Source organism: Crocodylus porosus, unplaced genomic scaffold (assembly GCF_001723895.1).
Source record: "Crocodylus porosus isolate Cpor-Errol unplaced genomic scaffold, CroPor_comp1, whole genome shotgun sequence".
Classification (NCBI taxonomy): Eukaryota; Metazoa; Chordata; order Crocodylia; family Crocodylidae; genus Crocodylus; species Crocodylus porosus.
Genome location: NW_017728915.1, coordinates 4,567,527 through 4,582,764, shown reverse-complemented (window position 1 = coordinate 4,582,764; position 15,238 = coordinate 4,567,527). Strand labels below are relative to the sequence as shown.

The 15,238-nt window shown below is 46.5% G+C and overlaps 1 protein-coding gene across 5 annotated transcripts in view; it reads left to right on the top strand.

Moving 5' to 3' along the window:
- Positions 1-15,238, top strand: part of CNOT1 (CCR4-NOT transcription complex subunit 1) — a 62,921-nt gene that overhangs the window by 25,167 nt on the left and 22,516 nt on the right. For all 5 annotated transcript variants that reach the window (XM_019535571.1, XM_019535569.1, XM_019535570.1 and 2 more), the window contains exons 9-13: positions 2,251-2,377; positions 2,738-2,848; positions 7,280-7,450; positions 10,008-10,135; positions 10,770-11,010. In XM_019535571.1, coding sequence (XP_019391116.1) covers positions 2,251-2,377; positions 2,738-2,848; positions 7,280-7,450; positions 10,008-10,135; positions 10,770-11,010 — 778 coding nt within the window. The remainder of the gene's footprint in view (positions 1-2,250; positions 2,378-2,737; positions 2,849-7,279; positions 7,451-10,007; positions 10,136-10,769; positions 11,011-15,238) is intronic.

The following is a 15,238-nucleotide window of genomic DNA, read 5'->3' as shown; positions in this document are numbered from 1 at the left end:
ATTCACAAGCAGCCTGGTATCTCAAGGTATGTAGAAAAAACATTTAAAGCTGTGTCTATGTCCAAATCTCTCCAAATTGATGTAGAGGGTTTGGATTTGGAGGGTTCCAATTTGATTCAGAGATTTGATCCCAATTCAGCCACCAAGTTGAGCTGAATCTCCACTGAATCGAATCGGGGACTGGCATTTTACACAGCCCTAATAGCTATATGGACTTTCTACAAGGGTGATACAAAGGACATTGAAACTGTCTATATAATAAGGCTTCTAAGTTACTAATGTTGTACAGATAACCAGTTGGAGCGTTCGCCAGGAAAGTGAAAGGGGCAACTAAGATTGTATTCAAATATTCTTTTTGGATCATGTTTGGGTATACAATATAATAAATCGTGTCTTTCTTCTGCGTACTTCTGCAATGTAGATGTAAATCAGCATCAGATCTTGTAACTGTAGTAATCAAGGATGGAAGATGGTATCAGTCTTTCATGTTAATTGGACAGAAGGTAGTGTTTCATACTGACAAAATCAGAGATGCATAACAAGCTTTCATAAGTAGTGGGGTTACTTCATGAGATACGGTAACTTATGGTATGCATCTCTGATTTAGTGGTCATAAAGTGCAAATCTACCCTGCCTTCCATCAGTACTGCTGTCAGAGCCTTGTAAGAGCACGTGCATAACTTCTGATTGCCACTACCAGTGATGTGCAGACATGCTCATGTTAAAGACACACTTGAATCAGGCTCATGATAAATGTGTGATTAAGTGTTAAATCTTATAAAAAGCCAAGACAGTAGAAGTGTTCTACAGTTCAAAATGTTAGCACTCTAGTGAACAATCTTTTCTTTTGAAGTGTTTGGAACTATAGATTGTATCCCTAAGTACAGTACTCAAAAGCAATATTACTTTTGATTTGGTGTAAGCTATAAAACACACCTTACCACTTATGCTATTTAGTTTTGTATTTCAGTTACTAAAAATGAATTTAGAAAAAAAACAACCCAGAGCTATTAAGAGGACAGTTAGAGCATATGTTAAAGTTGCTTTTTTGCTTATACTAATAATTCTCTCTCTTAGACCCCTGCCAGACATAGAGGTTTTAAAGGCATGATGGCATCTGATCCATAGTCACAATCTAACTTCCTGCCATGCCACATGTATATAGCAGAAGTTGTGATTTTTGGGATCAGACATTAGATGCCATTAAACCTTATTGCTTGTGCAGGGGGAGCCTGGGATCATAATTCTGAGCTCCCCCTGCACAACCAAGTAGCAAGCCCCTTCAGGTGACAGAGCTTCCAGCCTTGGGGTCTTATGGCACACCCCCATGGCTGGGAGCCTGGATGAGTTAATGGGCTTCCAGGTGTGGGAGCATATGGTACATCCTGGATGGCTTGTAGCCCCTTCAGCTGATGGGGCTCCCCTGTGCCTGGGATCACAATAGCTGTGGGCTCCCAGCCAGGGGGTGCACTTGGCCATATATTCAGTTTAATGGTGTGATAAGAACCAACCACAAGGCTTTTGCATGGTTTTTGTGGAGTAACATAGTGTTTCATTCCTTGGTTTATGATGCCATTAACTCTATTAAGCTGTGGCCAGGTTCCAACTTAAGATGTGATTAAGTGGTTAATTACATCTTGAAGTGTAACATGGCAGGGACTTTAGTTTGTAACTTTTATGCTGGTCTAATTAAGAACTTAAGAAATCTTAACTTCACATTGACAACAAACTTTGCAGGGCAGGAAACTTGTTTTTCAAAGCTTAAAAAACAAACAAACTTAATTTCCTTTCTTAACTCTGCCTGTAGTGCTAGCTTTTCTGGCATGAGGCATTTTAAAAGTTAACTGACAGAGCCTGGAATATCAGTTGATGGGTGTCATTGTAAGTGACGTTGGCCTAAAGAAAGAAAATATTGGCATATAGGGTGGCCTTGCACTGTTTTCCATAGAGCTTATAATCTTGGTTAGGAATTAACTGCAACCTTTGAGAGAAGATCCAGTGAAAGACATCACAAAAAACTTTTGCATCATACAGTCTCTGGACCATCACAGCTACAATATCTTACTCTACTACTACTTCTGAGTTGATAGCAGTTTTGTATTCCTGTACTGTGCACAATACTGGTTTTCAAACAGTTGTTTTTTTTCACTGTTTTGCTATATATCTGTGTAACTCTCCTTTTGTGTAATGCTGTCTGAAACTTACATGGATACTAAAGCCAGCATCTGTTTCTTCTGATTATATTTTTAGTGTTGAAGAATGTCGCAATATAATCATGCAGTTTGGTGTGCGGGAGGTCACAGCTTCTCAGGTTGCCAGAGTTTTGGGAATGATGGCCCGAACTCATTCAGGGTTGACAGATGGTATTCCATTACAAGTAAGTGAGCTGTTTAAATGCTGATGATACATTTTTATATATATTTGCATTTTAATGAGCTGAATATTCTACTGCCCCCCCTGGAAAGAGTGCAGGGTGGAGATCCTGGAACTGATCCCTGGTTCTACCACAGAATTGCTGTTAAGGCAGTCATCTTGTGTCATGTTTTACACTTCATGTCTATTCTATGGATAGATCTTACCTTACTGAAGTAAATGCTCTGATTCTTGGATAAATGCTAGTATCAAAAATGCACATTTTGTTATTCTTGCTAGCTTGTTCAATTCCTCTTCCTTGAAATGCAAGAAGTTCCTAAACTTTTTTTTTACTAGTAATTGATCACATGCATTTAATTTACAGTCTATCTCAGCTCCTGGAAGTGGGATCTGGAGTGATGGAAAAGACAAAAGTGATGGAACACAAGCTCACACCTGGAATGTGGAGGTTTTAATAGATGTTCTTAAAGAGTTGGTAAGTTTATGAATATCTTACTTTTAGCATCATTTCTGAAAGGAAGCTTTTAATAATATGGTTACAAACCTCATGTTCAGAGCATACCTGCATTACAGTAATAGTGCACGGTGGTTGGTTTGTTTCTGGAGTGCAGAGTACCAGCACATCTAAACTGAAATGCATTTTTGTTTCATTTGAACAAAGTTGAGCACTACAGGAAACGAAAAAAGCTAAAAGTACAAGTGTCTAATCTTCAGGACCTGTAGGAGGCTTAGTGAGCAAAGAATTTACAGAATCTGCATTTTGATTTTTGTTTTGAACGTTTTCTTGGAGCTAATAATATAGTCTGCTTATGTAACTAGGCAATAGTGGTCAAGATTTAACAGGCAGTATGGTTTGTGATGCATATAGGATCACGTAGTCTAGATAATTTCATGCCAGTTTTCAAATATTGCAAAGAATATTCATAGATTGTAGAGTCAGAAGGGACCACAATGGATCATCGTGTCCAACCCCCTGCCACTGGCAAGAAAGAGGACCAAGGTGAGATGACCCCAGCCAGGTGACTGTCAAGCCTCCTCTTGAAGACTTCCAAGTTAGTTGATGGTGCCACCTCTCTTGGAAGCCCGTTCCAGATTCTGGCCACCCTTACTGTAAAACTTTTCTTCCTAATGTCTAACCTAAATCTGCTCTCCACTAGCGTGCATCTATTATTCCTAGTTACTCCCTGGGACGCTCTGGTAAATGGCGCATCCCTAATTCCCTGTTGTGCTCCCTTGATAAACTTTATAGGCGGCTACAAGGTCTTCCCTCGGACTTCTTTTGTGAAGGCTGAAGAGATCCAAATCTTTCAACCTCCCCATATAGGTTCTTTCATGGAGGCCACTAATTATGTGAGCACACCTCCTCTAAACCCTCTTCAGATTCTGTGTCCCTCTTGAAATGCGGCGCCCAAAACTGGACACAGTACTACAACTGCGGCCTAACTAGTGCTGCATAGAGCGGGAGCATCGCGTCCCTTGATCTGTTGGTCATGGATCTACTTATACATGACAAGGTGCAATTGCTTTGTTGATGGCCTCGTTACACTGCTGGCTCATGTTCGTCTTGGAGTCAACTATGACTCTAAGATCCCTCTCAGCTGCTGAGGAGGTCATCCCCCAACCTATAGGTCTCCTGGGGATTCCTCCTTCGTAGACGGAGTATCTTGCATTTATCTTTGTTGAATTACATCCTATTTCATTCTGCCCATTGATCCAACGTGTCCAGGTCGGCCTGTATCTGCTCCCTCCCCTCCGATGTGTTAACTTTGCCCCATAACTTGGTATCATCTGCAAACTTGGAGAGGGTGCTTTCCACACCCTTGTCCAAATTGCTAATGAAGATATTAAATAACACTGGTCCAAGGACTGAACCCTGTGGGACCCCACTGTCCACCTCCTTCCAGGATGAGAACAAACCTGTCCACCACCACTCTCTGGGTGTGGTCCCTAAGCCAGTTGGCCACCACCTGGCTGTGTAGGCATCCATTCCATAGCCAACTAGCACTTCCCTATGAGAACAGGATGCAAAACTGTCGATAGGATGTGAAACTGTTTCATCTACTACCTCACATTTTACTACCTGGCAAATAGTAATTCTTGTAAGGAGTGCACCAGATACTCCATTCTTGCATACTGTGTATTGGGTAATTAAATGTGCCACCCAGGTGTAGCAGATGCTGTATAAAACTGAATATTGAATTTATATATAATCGGGGACTAAGTAGGCTAGTTCAGTGTAAATAGCAACAGGGTTTATAAAAATAAGTAAATAGAAAGAAATGCGTAACTGTCCCATAATTATCAAATGGGATTCTGTTCTGCTTGACTTTAGGTCCAAGCCTTTGCTTATGTTCTTTTAACTAATTTGAGGAAACTGTTCGTTGTAAAATTCTTTGTGGCAAATGCCAGGCTCGGTAGAGAAGTTGTCACTTTGTGACATGCTAAAATTTCAAACAGCATGCTGACAAATCTCTAGGTGCTATTTTTCTTTTGTCCAGGAAGCAAATTTGAGTTCAAAGTTTTTTCAGTTTCTTCTCTTCCCTTGTTGTTTTCTAATCTATACACCTGCAGCTGAATTTTTTTTCTTGCCCATCTCAGTGTGTCCAAGACTGGAAATAAAGATGGTGGCTGGTCATTTTTTTGAAAGAAATAAAATCCAAGTACAGAAGATCCTCACTGTTCACGGAGGTTATGTTCTGGAGATCCCTGCGAACGATGAAATCCGCAAATACTGAAAGGGCTCCCCTGCAGCACCTGGGGACTAACGCTTTTCCCCAGAGCACCACCGTGGCTGCCTCCATCAGTGGCGGCGGCAAAGGTGCCACCGCCACCATCCCCATCCCTAGGGCTTCCCTGCAGTGCCTGGGGACTGACCAACAACACCACCCCTCCCCCCCATCCCACCCCCTGCTCCTGAGCACTGCTGCCACCACCTCCCTCCACGTCCCTGGCCGCTCACTTCGCCCGGCTCTTCCCTCCCCTGTGAATATTTGAATGTGTGAATCTGGAGTTCGTGAATAACGAGGGTTTCCCGTAGTTCTTTCAGTCTAGTCACGCACTTTGAATAAAATTCTATATGTACATATAAAGGGCTTAGTCTGTCTTTGTGTGTCCCATCTGTCTGTCCGTAATGCTCTTGGAGAGCTCTGATTTGGTCGTCTCAGCAGCCAATTACAATGCTTACTGAAACAATTAATTGGGGTGCTCTGCACAGACAGACGGTCAGACACGGGGTGGGGGTGTTGCTTGGCCAAATGCAGTGGAGGTTGGTGGGGGATGCTTGAAACTTTCAAACTTGGTGGTGGAAGGGACAAAGCCTGGCCCCCCCCTCGCCCTCAAAGCCTTCTGTCATTCTTCATGGGCAATTCGCTAGTTAGCATATAAGTGTCTTAGTTCTCCAGAACTTAAAGCTTACAGGATGTTTCTTCCAGTTTTATTCATGATTAGAGAGTATGTTACAACTTATTTCATAGTTCCTTTTCTTATTAAGATGGCAGAAGTTCAGCCTTGTTATATATAGTCCACTCCTTTTTTTTTTTTTCTTTGTTACAACCTTCTTTGAAATTAGTCTACATTAGTAAATGCTAGGAAAAGCAGTACCTTTTTTAATTGCATTTTTTTTTCAAATTTGTTGCTGTCATGTCCACAAGTTTCCACTGATTCCCTCTTTTTCTACTCTCTCTTATCCCTTTTACTGTCAGATGCTGCTCAGACTCTGTTCCCTCATGCAGCACAGCACATGGAAACACAACCCTTGCTGGGCCACACAGAGGTGGTGGTGTTGCTGATTGATCGGCTAGGCAGGGAAGTGGGTTTCCTTGTGCTTAGTACACAGGGGGCAGTTCTAGCCCTGGAGCTGAGCTGTGCCTGGCAGTAAGAGGTGGGAAAGGGATGGGGGGTGGGGACAGAAGCTGCAGAAGGCAAGTGGAGCTGAAGGCAGGCAGCTGCTGTGCGTCCAACTGTGGCCCCAATCCAGCTTCAGAGCTAGTCAGCCACAACAGCCACCTGTTTCCTTTCCCCCTCCCCACCTTTATATGTGAATTTAAGATGAGTGGCTTTCCCCCATGCTGACTTATATTGGCATGGCCTTTCTTCTCCTTTCTAGCCACTTTTTTTTTTTTTTTTTTTTAACCTGTGACACTTTAAAGGGTGATCTTGTGTATTGCCTCCTGTGACCGTATGTGGATTTAGAGTGGTAATTTACGGGATTCCTTGGGTACATGCTATTTGTGGAATCACTGGACTGGAATCGCAAGCCCAGGGAGACCTCATTCAGGTCTGAGGAGTCATGACTTAATAATAGGAGCAACAAACCTGGAGAACTACATCTTGGTAACGAACTTATTCTCAGATCCAGGCTTGCCTTTTCAAGATGCTTTTTAACAGCTGTATTCCTTCGCTTTTGATTATCAGAACTCAGGAATGCTTTGTTAATTTGAGGGAAATTTCACATTATAGCTTAACTTCAAAAACCAGCATAGAAAGCTTTTTCTTTTTTGGAAGCAGTCTTGCTGGAGAGCTTGCCACCAAAACGTTAAGTTCTGCCTCATAACAGGTCAGACTCTGCTTCCTCAGGCTGCAGAGTAAAAGAGAGCTCATTGAAAGGAGTGACAAGTATGTACATCAAGGAAAAGAATCCAGTGGGTATCTCCTCTCCTGCTGTTCAGTTTTGTCCCCATTTAACATTTAGTGGAAGAATAAGACCTAGCCGTAGACATAAATAACCTAGAATATATTTGAATTATAGTCCAAGCTAAATAAGCTGATTTTTAAACCAGGTTTCTTCACTTTGTAAATAAGTTGGACAGATATTTCTATTAACTGCAGTATTTATGCCACAGGGTTTTCATGGGAAGTATGGGAAATTTTTGTAGATACTGAGTGTTTTGTCTCTTGCTAATTGCAGAATCCTAGTTTGAACTTCAAGGAAGTAACCTATGAATTGGACCACCCAGGGTTTCAAATCCGTGACAACAAGGGTCTGCAGATTGTGGTGTTCGGCATCCAGAGAGGGCTAGGCATGGAAGTCTTCCCAGTTGATCTCATATATAGGCCTTGGAAACATGCAGAGGGCCAGGTAAGCTTATTTTGGCAGCTCTTCCCAAAGTTTGTAATTCTGTTAGCAAGTTTTATGTAGCAAACCTTTAATAGTTATGATGCTGCTGGTTTTTGGTACCTTTTCTGAGACTGAAAACATTGAGGTAGGTAATGAAAAATGCAGTTGATGTGTTACAAGACCAATCTTAGAACTAATAGAAAGCTGAATCTGTTTTATTTGTTTTCCTGAACTTTCCTGGAGTGACTACACCTCCTTGGCCTGTAACTGAACTGCAGCTAGATTTACAGGTGTATAGCTAGTTTTATCTTGGAGCTATCTAGCTGGTCACCCATGGGCCATACGTGACCATCACTCCCCTTACCTCCCTTCTCCCCTCCCCCCATTGTTCTGGCTGTTGGCTGTAACAGCAGGCACAACTGCTCCCACTCCCTCTGGCTTTCATTGGTTGCCCTTGCTGGAAGGGTTAGCACAGTGCACCAAGGTGGCTGAGTAAGCTTGGGGGTGTGGGTACAGGGCACAACAGTGGGGGTGAAGTTTTTGCAAGCCAGGGGCATTTGGCTCTCCCTGGTGCAGCCTGTGGAGTGTTCTGCTTGTGGCTATTTAGAAGGGTAAGGGTTATAGCATATGGTCAAAGCTGAAGGGTTCATCTGTGTTAACGGGGGGGCCTGCTCGGGGCTGATCTCCGTGCAGCCTGCCGACCTGTTCTTGGGCTAACTGCTTGCTTTCTCGCTCGCTGAGCCTTGATCTTAATTGATTAATAAAGTTGTTAATTAAGCAGGAGGCTGCCCATTCTCTGCCCTGCTGCCAGGGGACACTATCTGCGGCTCCATTCCTCCCCTACACCGCAGTCCAAGCCTCCCAGATGACCTCATGATGTTCTCATATGTGCCAGTCCCCAGCGATTGGGGCCCAGAATCCTAATGTAGGACCCCACCTGGGTTCCTCCCTTCAGGCCAACTTTGCCATCAACATACCAGGCCATATCTCCCCGCCACCACTTTGGGTGTGGTCTCCTCACTGGGACCTCTGGCTCACGCTAGCCCTGGCCCACCCCCAGCCCAGTTGGGACCCCAGGGTCCTGGGTCTTGGTTGTCCCTCTTGGTGGGCCTCCTTGCCCTACTGACCCTCCTGGTCCTGGCTCCCACCTGGGCCAATCAGGGGAAGCTCTGGCAGGCCTAGATATGATGGTTACTCTTTTTCCCTGGGGTCCCCCTCTCTGGGTCCTCCTTCATGGAAGTGGGGAGCTGGGGTACTTCACACCATGACTGATGCCTCAGGGTCTCACAGGGCACTCTCCGCCCCCCCCTCCGCCCCAGGCAGCAGGTCATGGTGGTACTACAGGTGTTAATTTTGACCCACACTCTGCCTCCCAATGGTGGAGGACTTACCGGGGTCGACTCGGTTCACGCTCTCTCTGGCTGAGCCCCTATTCTTCCTTCGCTGGGCTTCACATCTTTGCCCCTCGCACCGGGGCTTCTACTGGGGTTTCTCACTGCTGCCCCCCTGCCCCACCCCTGGGGGCTTCTTACACTGCCCCCCCTCAGCCCTGGGGGCTTCACACGCTGCCTCCCCCCCACCACTGGGGGCTTCACATCATTCATAATGCCCCCCCTACTTGGGGTCTCAGGTCTTCCCTCCTCCATTGGGCTCAGGTGGCTGTAGCTGTGCATGGCCCCAACTCTCCTCCTCAGGGTCTTGAACCTCCACAGGGCTCAGACAGCCTCAGCCTTACCTGCCCTCCAACTCTCCACTCCCCTTCTCGGGGCTTACGCCCCCACAGCTACCACCGATGGAATGCACCCCACCCGAAGGTGAGGGCTAGGGGTTAAGGCACCTCGACCCGCCTTTCACCAGGGTGGTAACTGGCCTGGCATTTCTTAGGGGCTCCTGTGCCACTGGGAGCCCCACCAGGCCACCCACTCCAGGCAGGGTGTAGTTTCAGGTTGTACCCAGGACCAGGAGCCTCCTACCATCCCCTACAGCTCCTCCCTTACCTCTGGATGAAACTCAGCGGACCTCTGACCAGGCGGTGTTGTTGTCTGCCCTCCAGCAGCCAAACTGCCCTGTCTATATAGGCAGTCCTGAACCTTAAATGGCTGCCCTCATTAGGCACCTGGAGGCTGCCAGCTCCAGGGCCTTAAAGTGGCAGGCCCACACAGTGCCCTGCCACAATCTGCATGGATTGCTCTTTTTAAGTAGTGTAGTTAGTACACTTCCAATTTGTGATGTGGATGAGACCAGACCTGTTCTGTAACTACTTTATTTTGAGATCTTTATCTGAGGAAATAAAGTTAATGCTCAGCCGTCTGGACAAACTAGATTACTTTGTAACCAAATCCTCTGACAACTATATTTATAACAAAGAAAATTGTTAGGAGTAAATTTTCATTCTTAAGAGAAATCTAGTTTTACACAAAACACTTCACATAGTAACCTTTGGCTCTATTCTGCTGCTGTGTTGATTAGCGGTTCCTTAGAAAAATCTCAGTATCATGTATAGTGGTTGATGGGCAAGGAGGCTGTAATTTGCCTGAAGGTCTAAAGTAACTTTTTTATTATTATTATTTTGTTATAGCTCTCCTTCATTCAGCATTCCCTCATAAATCCAGAGATCTTCTGTTTTGCTGACTACCCCTGTCATACTGTTGCCACAGACATCCTTAAAGCGCCACCAGAGGATGACAATCGAGAAATTGCCACATGGTAAATCTCATGCAACTGTGTTTGTTTCTATTGGCTTAGAATATGATTACTTTTGCTGTGGCTTTTGTTTTTAAATTGTTTGGTCTTTTTGGAGCTACATGCACGTTCCAGCAGATCAGCCACTAAATACCTGTTTTGCATGTAACTGGCTCTTGCATTGTCAAAACATTTCCAGTGTACACCCATGGTAACACTTGAAAAGCAGGCTGCTGGTGGTTGTTTTCACTGGATTCTTTTAGGATGAAATTTCCAGAGAGCTAATGTATTTTGGCAGATTCTGTGCGCTGAGCAGAGGGAGTCGTTGAATATTGAACCTGAAACATCGAAGTTGGGGAGGGAATCTTTCCTTCCCCCTCCCCTTTGGCTAATGCCCCTTAATCCTCCCTCCTTTTTTTCAAGGGAGTAGCTGATTCTTAGCCTCCTTTTTTTACACAATTGTATAAACAACATTTAATTACTAATCTGTCCAGAATGTTCTTGATGCATGACCAAAAGTGCATAATGAACTGTAGCACTTGAATGCAGTTCACTTATTTATAACTGGCATTAGATCATATCGGCATGTCATTGACCCTTAATGCTTAGTCGATCAGGATCCTGTTAGTCAATGAGTTTGTAACTTTTTTTTTGTTAGGAAGAGCCTGGATTTGATCGAATCCTTGCTGCGTTTGGCAGAGGTGGGGCAGTATGAGCAGGTTAAGCAGCTCTTCAGTTTTCCTATCAAGCACTGCCCAGACATGTTGGTATTGGCCTTATTACAGATCAACACTTCCTGGCATACCTTGCGCCATGAGCTCATCTCTACACTTATGCCAATTTTTCTTGGCAATCACCCCAACTCTGCCATTATTTTGCACTATGCATGGCATGGACAGGTAAGTGTTTCACCTTGAGTACTTACATGGTTTAATTACTTCACTTTAGAAGATTGCTAGTTAGATCGATCTGGCAGTTGAGACAGCAGAATTTGAAGTGTTTCTTCACTTGTGACAAAGGTGGTGAAAAAACTCCTAATTAGATGTTCAGTACTTTCTGTAAAATTGCAGACTGTTGGTGATTTACTTTCCATCCCTATCTTTAGGCAACTTGCTGTGATTTTAGTCCTCTTACACTAGGTATTAGGCCTGTGAGAACAGGGAAGTATTCAATTCATATTCAGCCAGTCGGAGGACAGCAATTTGATTCGGATCACTGTCTCAGAAAGATTTGGTGATTCGGCCATAGACTATAATGGGGAATCACTGAAATGCCTATAACTTTGTCACCTTTTGGCAGATTTGGATGAAAACAGCAGGGATGGTAGCCCCTTTTGAGGGCATGAAACCTGCTAAATTTCAAGGGGTGCAGGGGTTTCTGGGAAACTGCACCTCAAGCTTCTGAAAGTGAAATTCGTGACCTGTGGATGTTAAGGCACAGCAGGTTGAAACCAGCAGGGATGGTAGCCTGTAACGGGGCCTTCCTGGAGCCTTAGATATCCACCTGCTCACCTGTTGCTGGGCCAACTGCGCACCCCTCTTTCTCTTGCCATGCCTTGATGGAACACAGATTCAGATGTTTCCGTAGTTGGAGGCTGCCTATTTAGGTGTCTTGGGGAGACATCCATTCTGCAGCTCCATACCTTCTGTACACCACAGCCCATGCCTCGCATGTTGCATTCTTCACCCCCTCCAGCTGTGGTGCTCTCTCTGGGACCTTTGGCTCTCCCTTGGGCCCTGGCCCTGCCTTCAGGCCAGTTGGAATCCCAAGCCTCTTGCTCTAGGCGTTCCTCGCAGTGAGCCCCTGGCCGTCTGACCCCCTGACCCTGCTTTGGGTCCTGGCCCCAGCATGAACCAGTGGAGGGTACCTCTGATTATATTTTATTAGACCAACTGAATAGTTGGAGAAATATATCTTAGCAAGCTTTTGAGTTTAAAAACCCTTCATCAGGCTGAGGAAGCATCTAGTTGGTGTGTGTGCTCTTCCTGAACGGAATGAATAGTAAAGAAGCCAGAGGCTGGCAAGCAATGCGGGCAAGAAAGCCAGTCAGTGAAAATGTAAATTGAGGTGTCAGGGTGAGGGACAGGCTGGTGGGGTAGGGATGGGGAAGGGAGATGTAGCAGGTAAAAGAGAGGTACCTGGGGAGTCAGATGTCGGGCAGGTTATAGTGCATCATAAATCCAGTGTTTATATTGAGTCCATGAGTTTCTCTATGTAGTAGGCCTGTGCAAAGTGGCTAGTATTGGATTTGGATTCAGTGATTTGATTCGGGGGGAGGAAGGCCAATCCCCCGTCTGCTCTCCTAGCTTGGCAGTGACCGGCTGCCCTGCCTGCCCCAGCTCCCAACACTTTGGGGGGCGGAAAAAAAAGCCCTGGCTCACAAGGTGTTACCAGGTGAGGGAGGGGTGATCCCCACTGCCCCATGCTGCATGGGGGCCTCTGCACAAGCCCCCTGCCCCCCTCCTTCTTCCCCCAGCCCCCCCATGGCAGCCCTGCCTGCTGTGGCTCCAGCCCTTAAGAAAAACAAACCCCCAAAAAACCCCATACTCCTGCCTGGTGGGGGGTAATCCCTGCACCACATGGGAGGCTCTTCCACGAACCCCCCTGAGGCAGCTGTAGGCACCAGTGAATCCAAGGGGTCTTTTTCTGGGTTTTTTTCTTTGGGTTTTTTTTTTTTTCCCCTTAAAGGGCCAGAGCTGGGGCAGGCAGGGCAGCCATGGGGTGCAGGGTGGGATTGAGGGAGCTCGTGAAGTAGGGGGCAGCAGGGATCTCCCCCCTGCCTGGCAGCACCCAGTGAGTTGGGGCTTTTTTAAAGCACCTGGAGCTAGGGTGGGTAGGGCATCAGGCAGGGGTTGGGGGGACTAGGGGAGCAGGCAGGGGCTGGCAGGGGTCCCCCCATGGTCCCCTCCCCTGCCCCCTACTTACCAGCTCCGAGTCGAGCTGCAGTTCTCTGCTGCAGCCACCAAGGACTGTCTGAGTCATTGAAGCTCTCCGAATCTTCAGAAAAGATTCAGAGAGCTTCGAATCGATTTGGACCTTTTTATTAGTCCCCTGATTCGATTCAGATTTGGAGATTCAGCCACCAAATCGAGCCAAATCTCCTCTGAATCAAATCGGCACCGAAGCTTCTCACGGCACTAATATCTAGGAGATTGACGAAGTGAAGTTCATAGGCTTGTCTATGAAAAGTGGTTTGTAAGGCGCACTGGGATGAAACCAGCAGGGATGGTAGCCTGTAACAGAGGGCCTTCCCAGTGCTGGCTAGATCTCTGCCTGCCTACCTGTTTCTGGGCCAGCTGCCCACCCCTCTATTGACTGCCATGCCTTGGTGGAAAACTGATTCAGATGTTTCCCAGGTGGGAGGCTGCCAGTTTAGGCCCCTGATGCCTAGGGGTGACATAAATCTGTTCTGCAGCTCCATACCTCCCCTAACACTGCAGCATATGCCTCATAGGTGGCATCCCAGACAGCTAAGCTCGCCTGGAACTTTGCACCTCCACTGTAACCAGAAAGCCTTAGGCTTCTCGAAGATTGTACAGGTCTGGGCTTTCCCTAGCCGGGACTGCGTGCATGTAGTGGCTGGAGGTTACAAAGTGCCTCCTACCCACCTGTCACCAGGGAGTTTTGTGGTCCTGGCACTTCTTGGGGGGCTGCTGTGCCACCGGCAGTCCTACCAGGTCTCCCGACCCTGGCAGGATGCAATTTTAGGTCATACCCAGGACCTGGGGCTTCCTTCCCCATAATCCCAGCCCATACCTCCAAATTCATCCTGGCACAGGAGCTCAGCCGGAAGATGTTCTTCCCCTCCTGGCTAGTGATGCAGTGAGTGCCACCTCCAGCACTGAGAGCGGAGCATTAAATGGTTCGGTTTTATTTTCTTTTGTTTTTTAAAAAGAAGGAAATGTGTGGGGACAGGGTGTGGAGAGTGCCGATCGCTTTGCACGTGCAGCTTGGGAAATCCAAGCAGCAGGGGGTTCACCTTGAGGAACACCAGCTGCTCCACCAACCAAGATCTAAGGAGGTGCGGTGGAGTGTAACTACATCCCCAGCAATGCTGTACACCCTCTTGCTTGGAATGCTGGTCAGTGAACAGGGCAGATGTTCCCAGGCAACCTTGGCCAGATCCTGCCACATCTGGCTGTGGCTTGCTTGATAGGCCAAGGGGTTGCAGTCTAGCAGCTCCACATCCTTGGTGAGATTAGGTAGCTACTGAAGCATCAGCACTACCTGCCCAAGGCTGGGGTCTGGCGCCTCTGGACCCCTACACTGAAGCCATGCCCTTGGTCCACATTGGCAGCGGCTGGCATGTAGGAGACTGGCTGGGGCTGGGAGTGCTGGCACAGGAAGGTGGATCCCGTTCTTCCCCGTCTCCGTGTCTGCCTCCCAGACTCTGTTGAACAGCACCTTTGTCCAGTGATCGAGGATTTTTGGTGCTGCACATGCTCCCCTTCACCCTTGGGTTGCGCATGCCTGTCAGCACGTGGGCTGTACTGGACTGCAGTGGATCCAGCCATTTTTTGATGCCCTCCTTCAGCTACTTCACCAGTGCCTGCACCTCTGGTGAAATTGGCTTGCCCCAGCCAGGAACATTGATCCCATGGAACTTCTCCATTTGGTTCTCAAACTCCTTGACTATAGGGATCACCTGGCTAAGGAGGGCATCACCAATGCTGAGGGTCTTGGTGGCCCTTATTATAAAATACTTCCCTTGTACTGGCTGATGCATGTTGAGAGTTTAAAAAATGGCTACTGTCTTGTTGTGGATACAGGAAATAGAGAGAGTATTATTTTGGGAATATATAAACTCTTACAATTCAGTCCATAAGACACACATGAGTACATTTTGACATAAATATATGCCTGGGCTTTTTGCAGCTTCCTCTGAAACATCCAGCCTTACCTCTGACAGGAGTCTGTAAAATAATGCAGTTGGTCTATGATACTACAGTACTGTTTTGTAAATTGAATTGCCATAAAGGGGGAGAGTGCATGCATATATGCAAAAGGAAAGCCTACAAAGGATGGAGGACGGGATTCGCCTCCAAGGAGGATTACTCCGCGCTGGTCTGGTCCTGCAGGGACCAAACCAGGAAAGCCAAGGCTGCAACTGAACTCCAACTAGCTTCA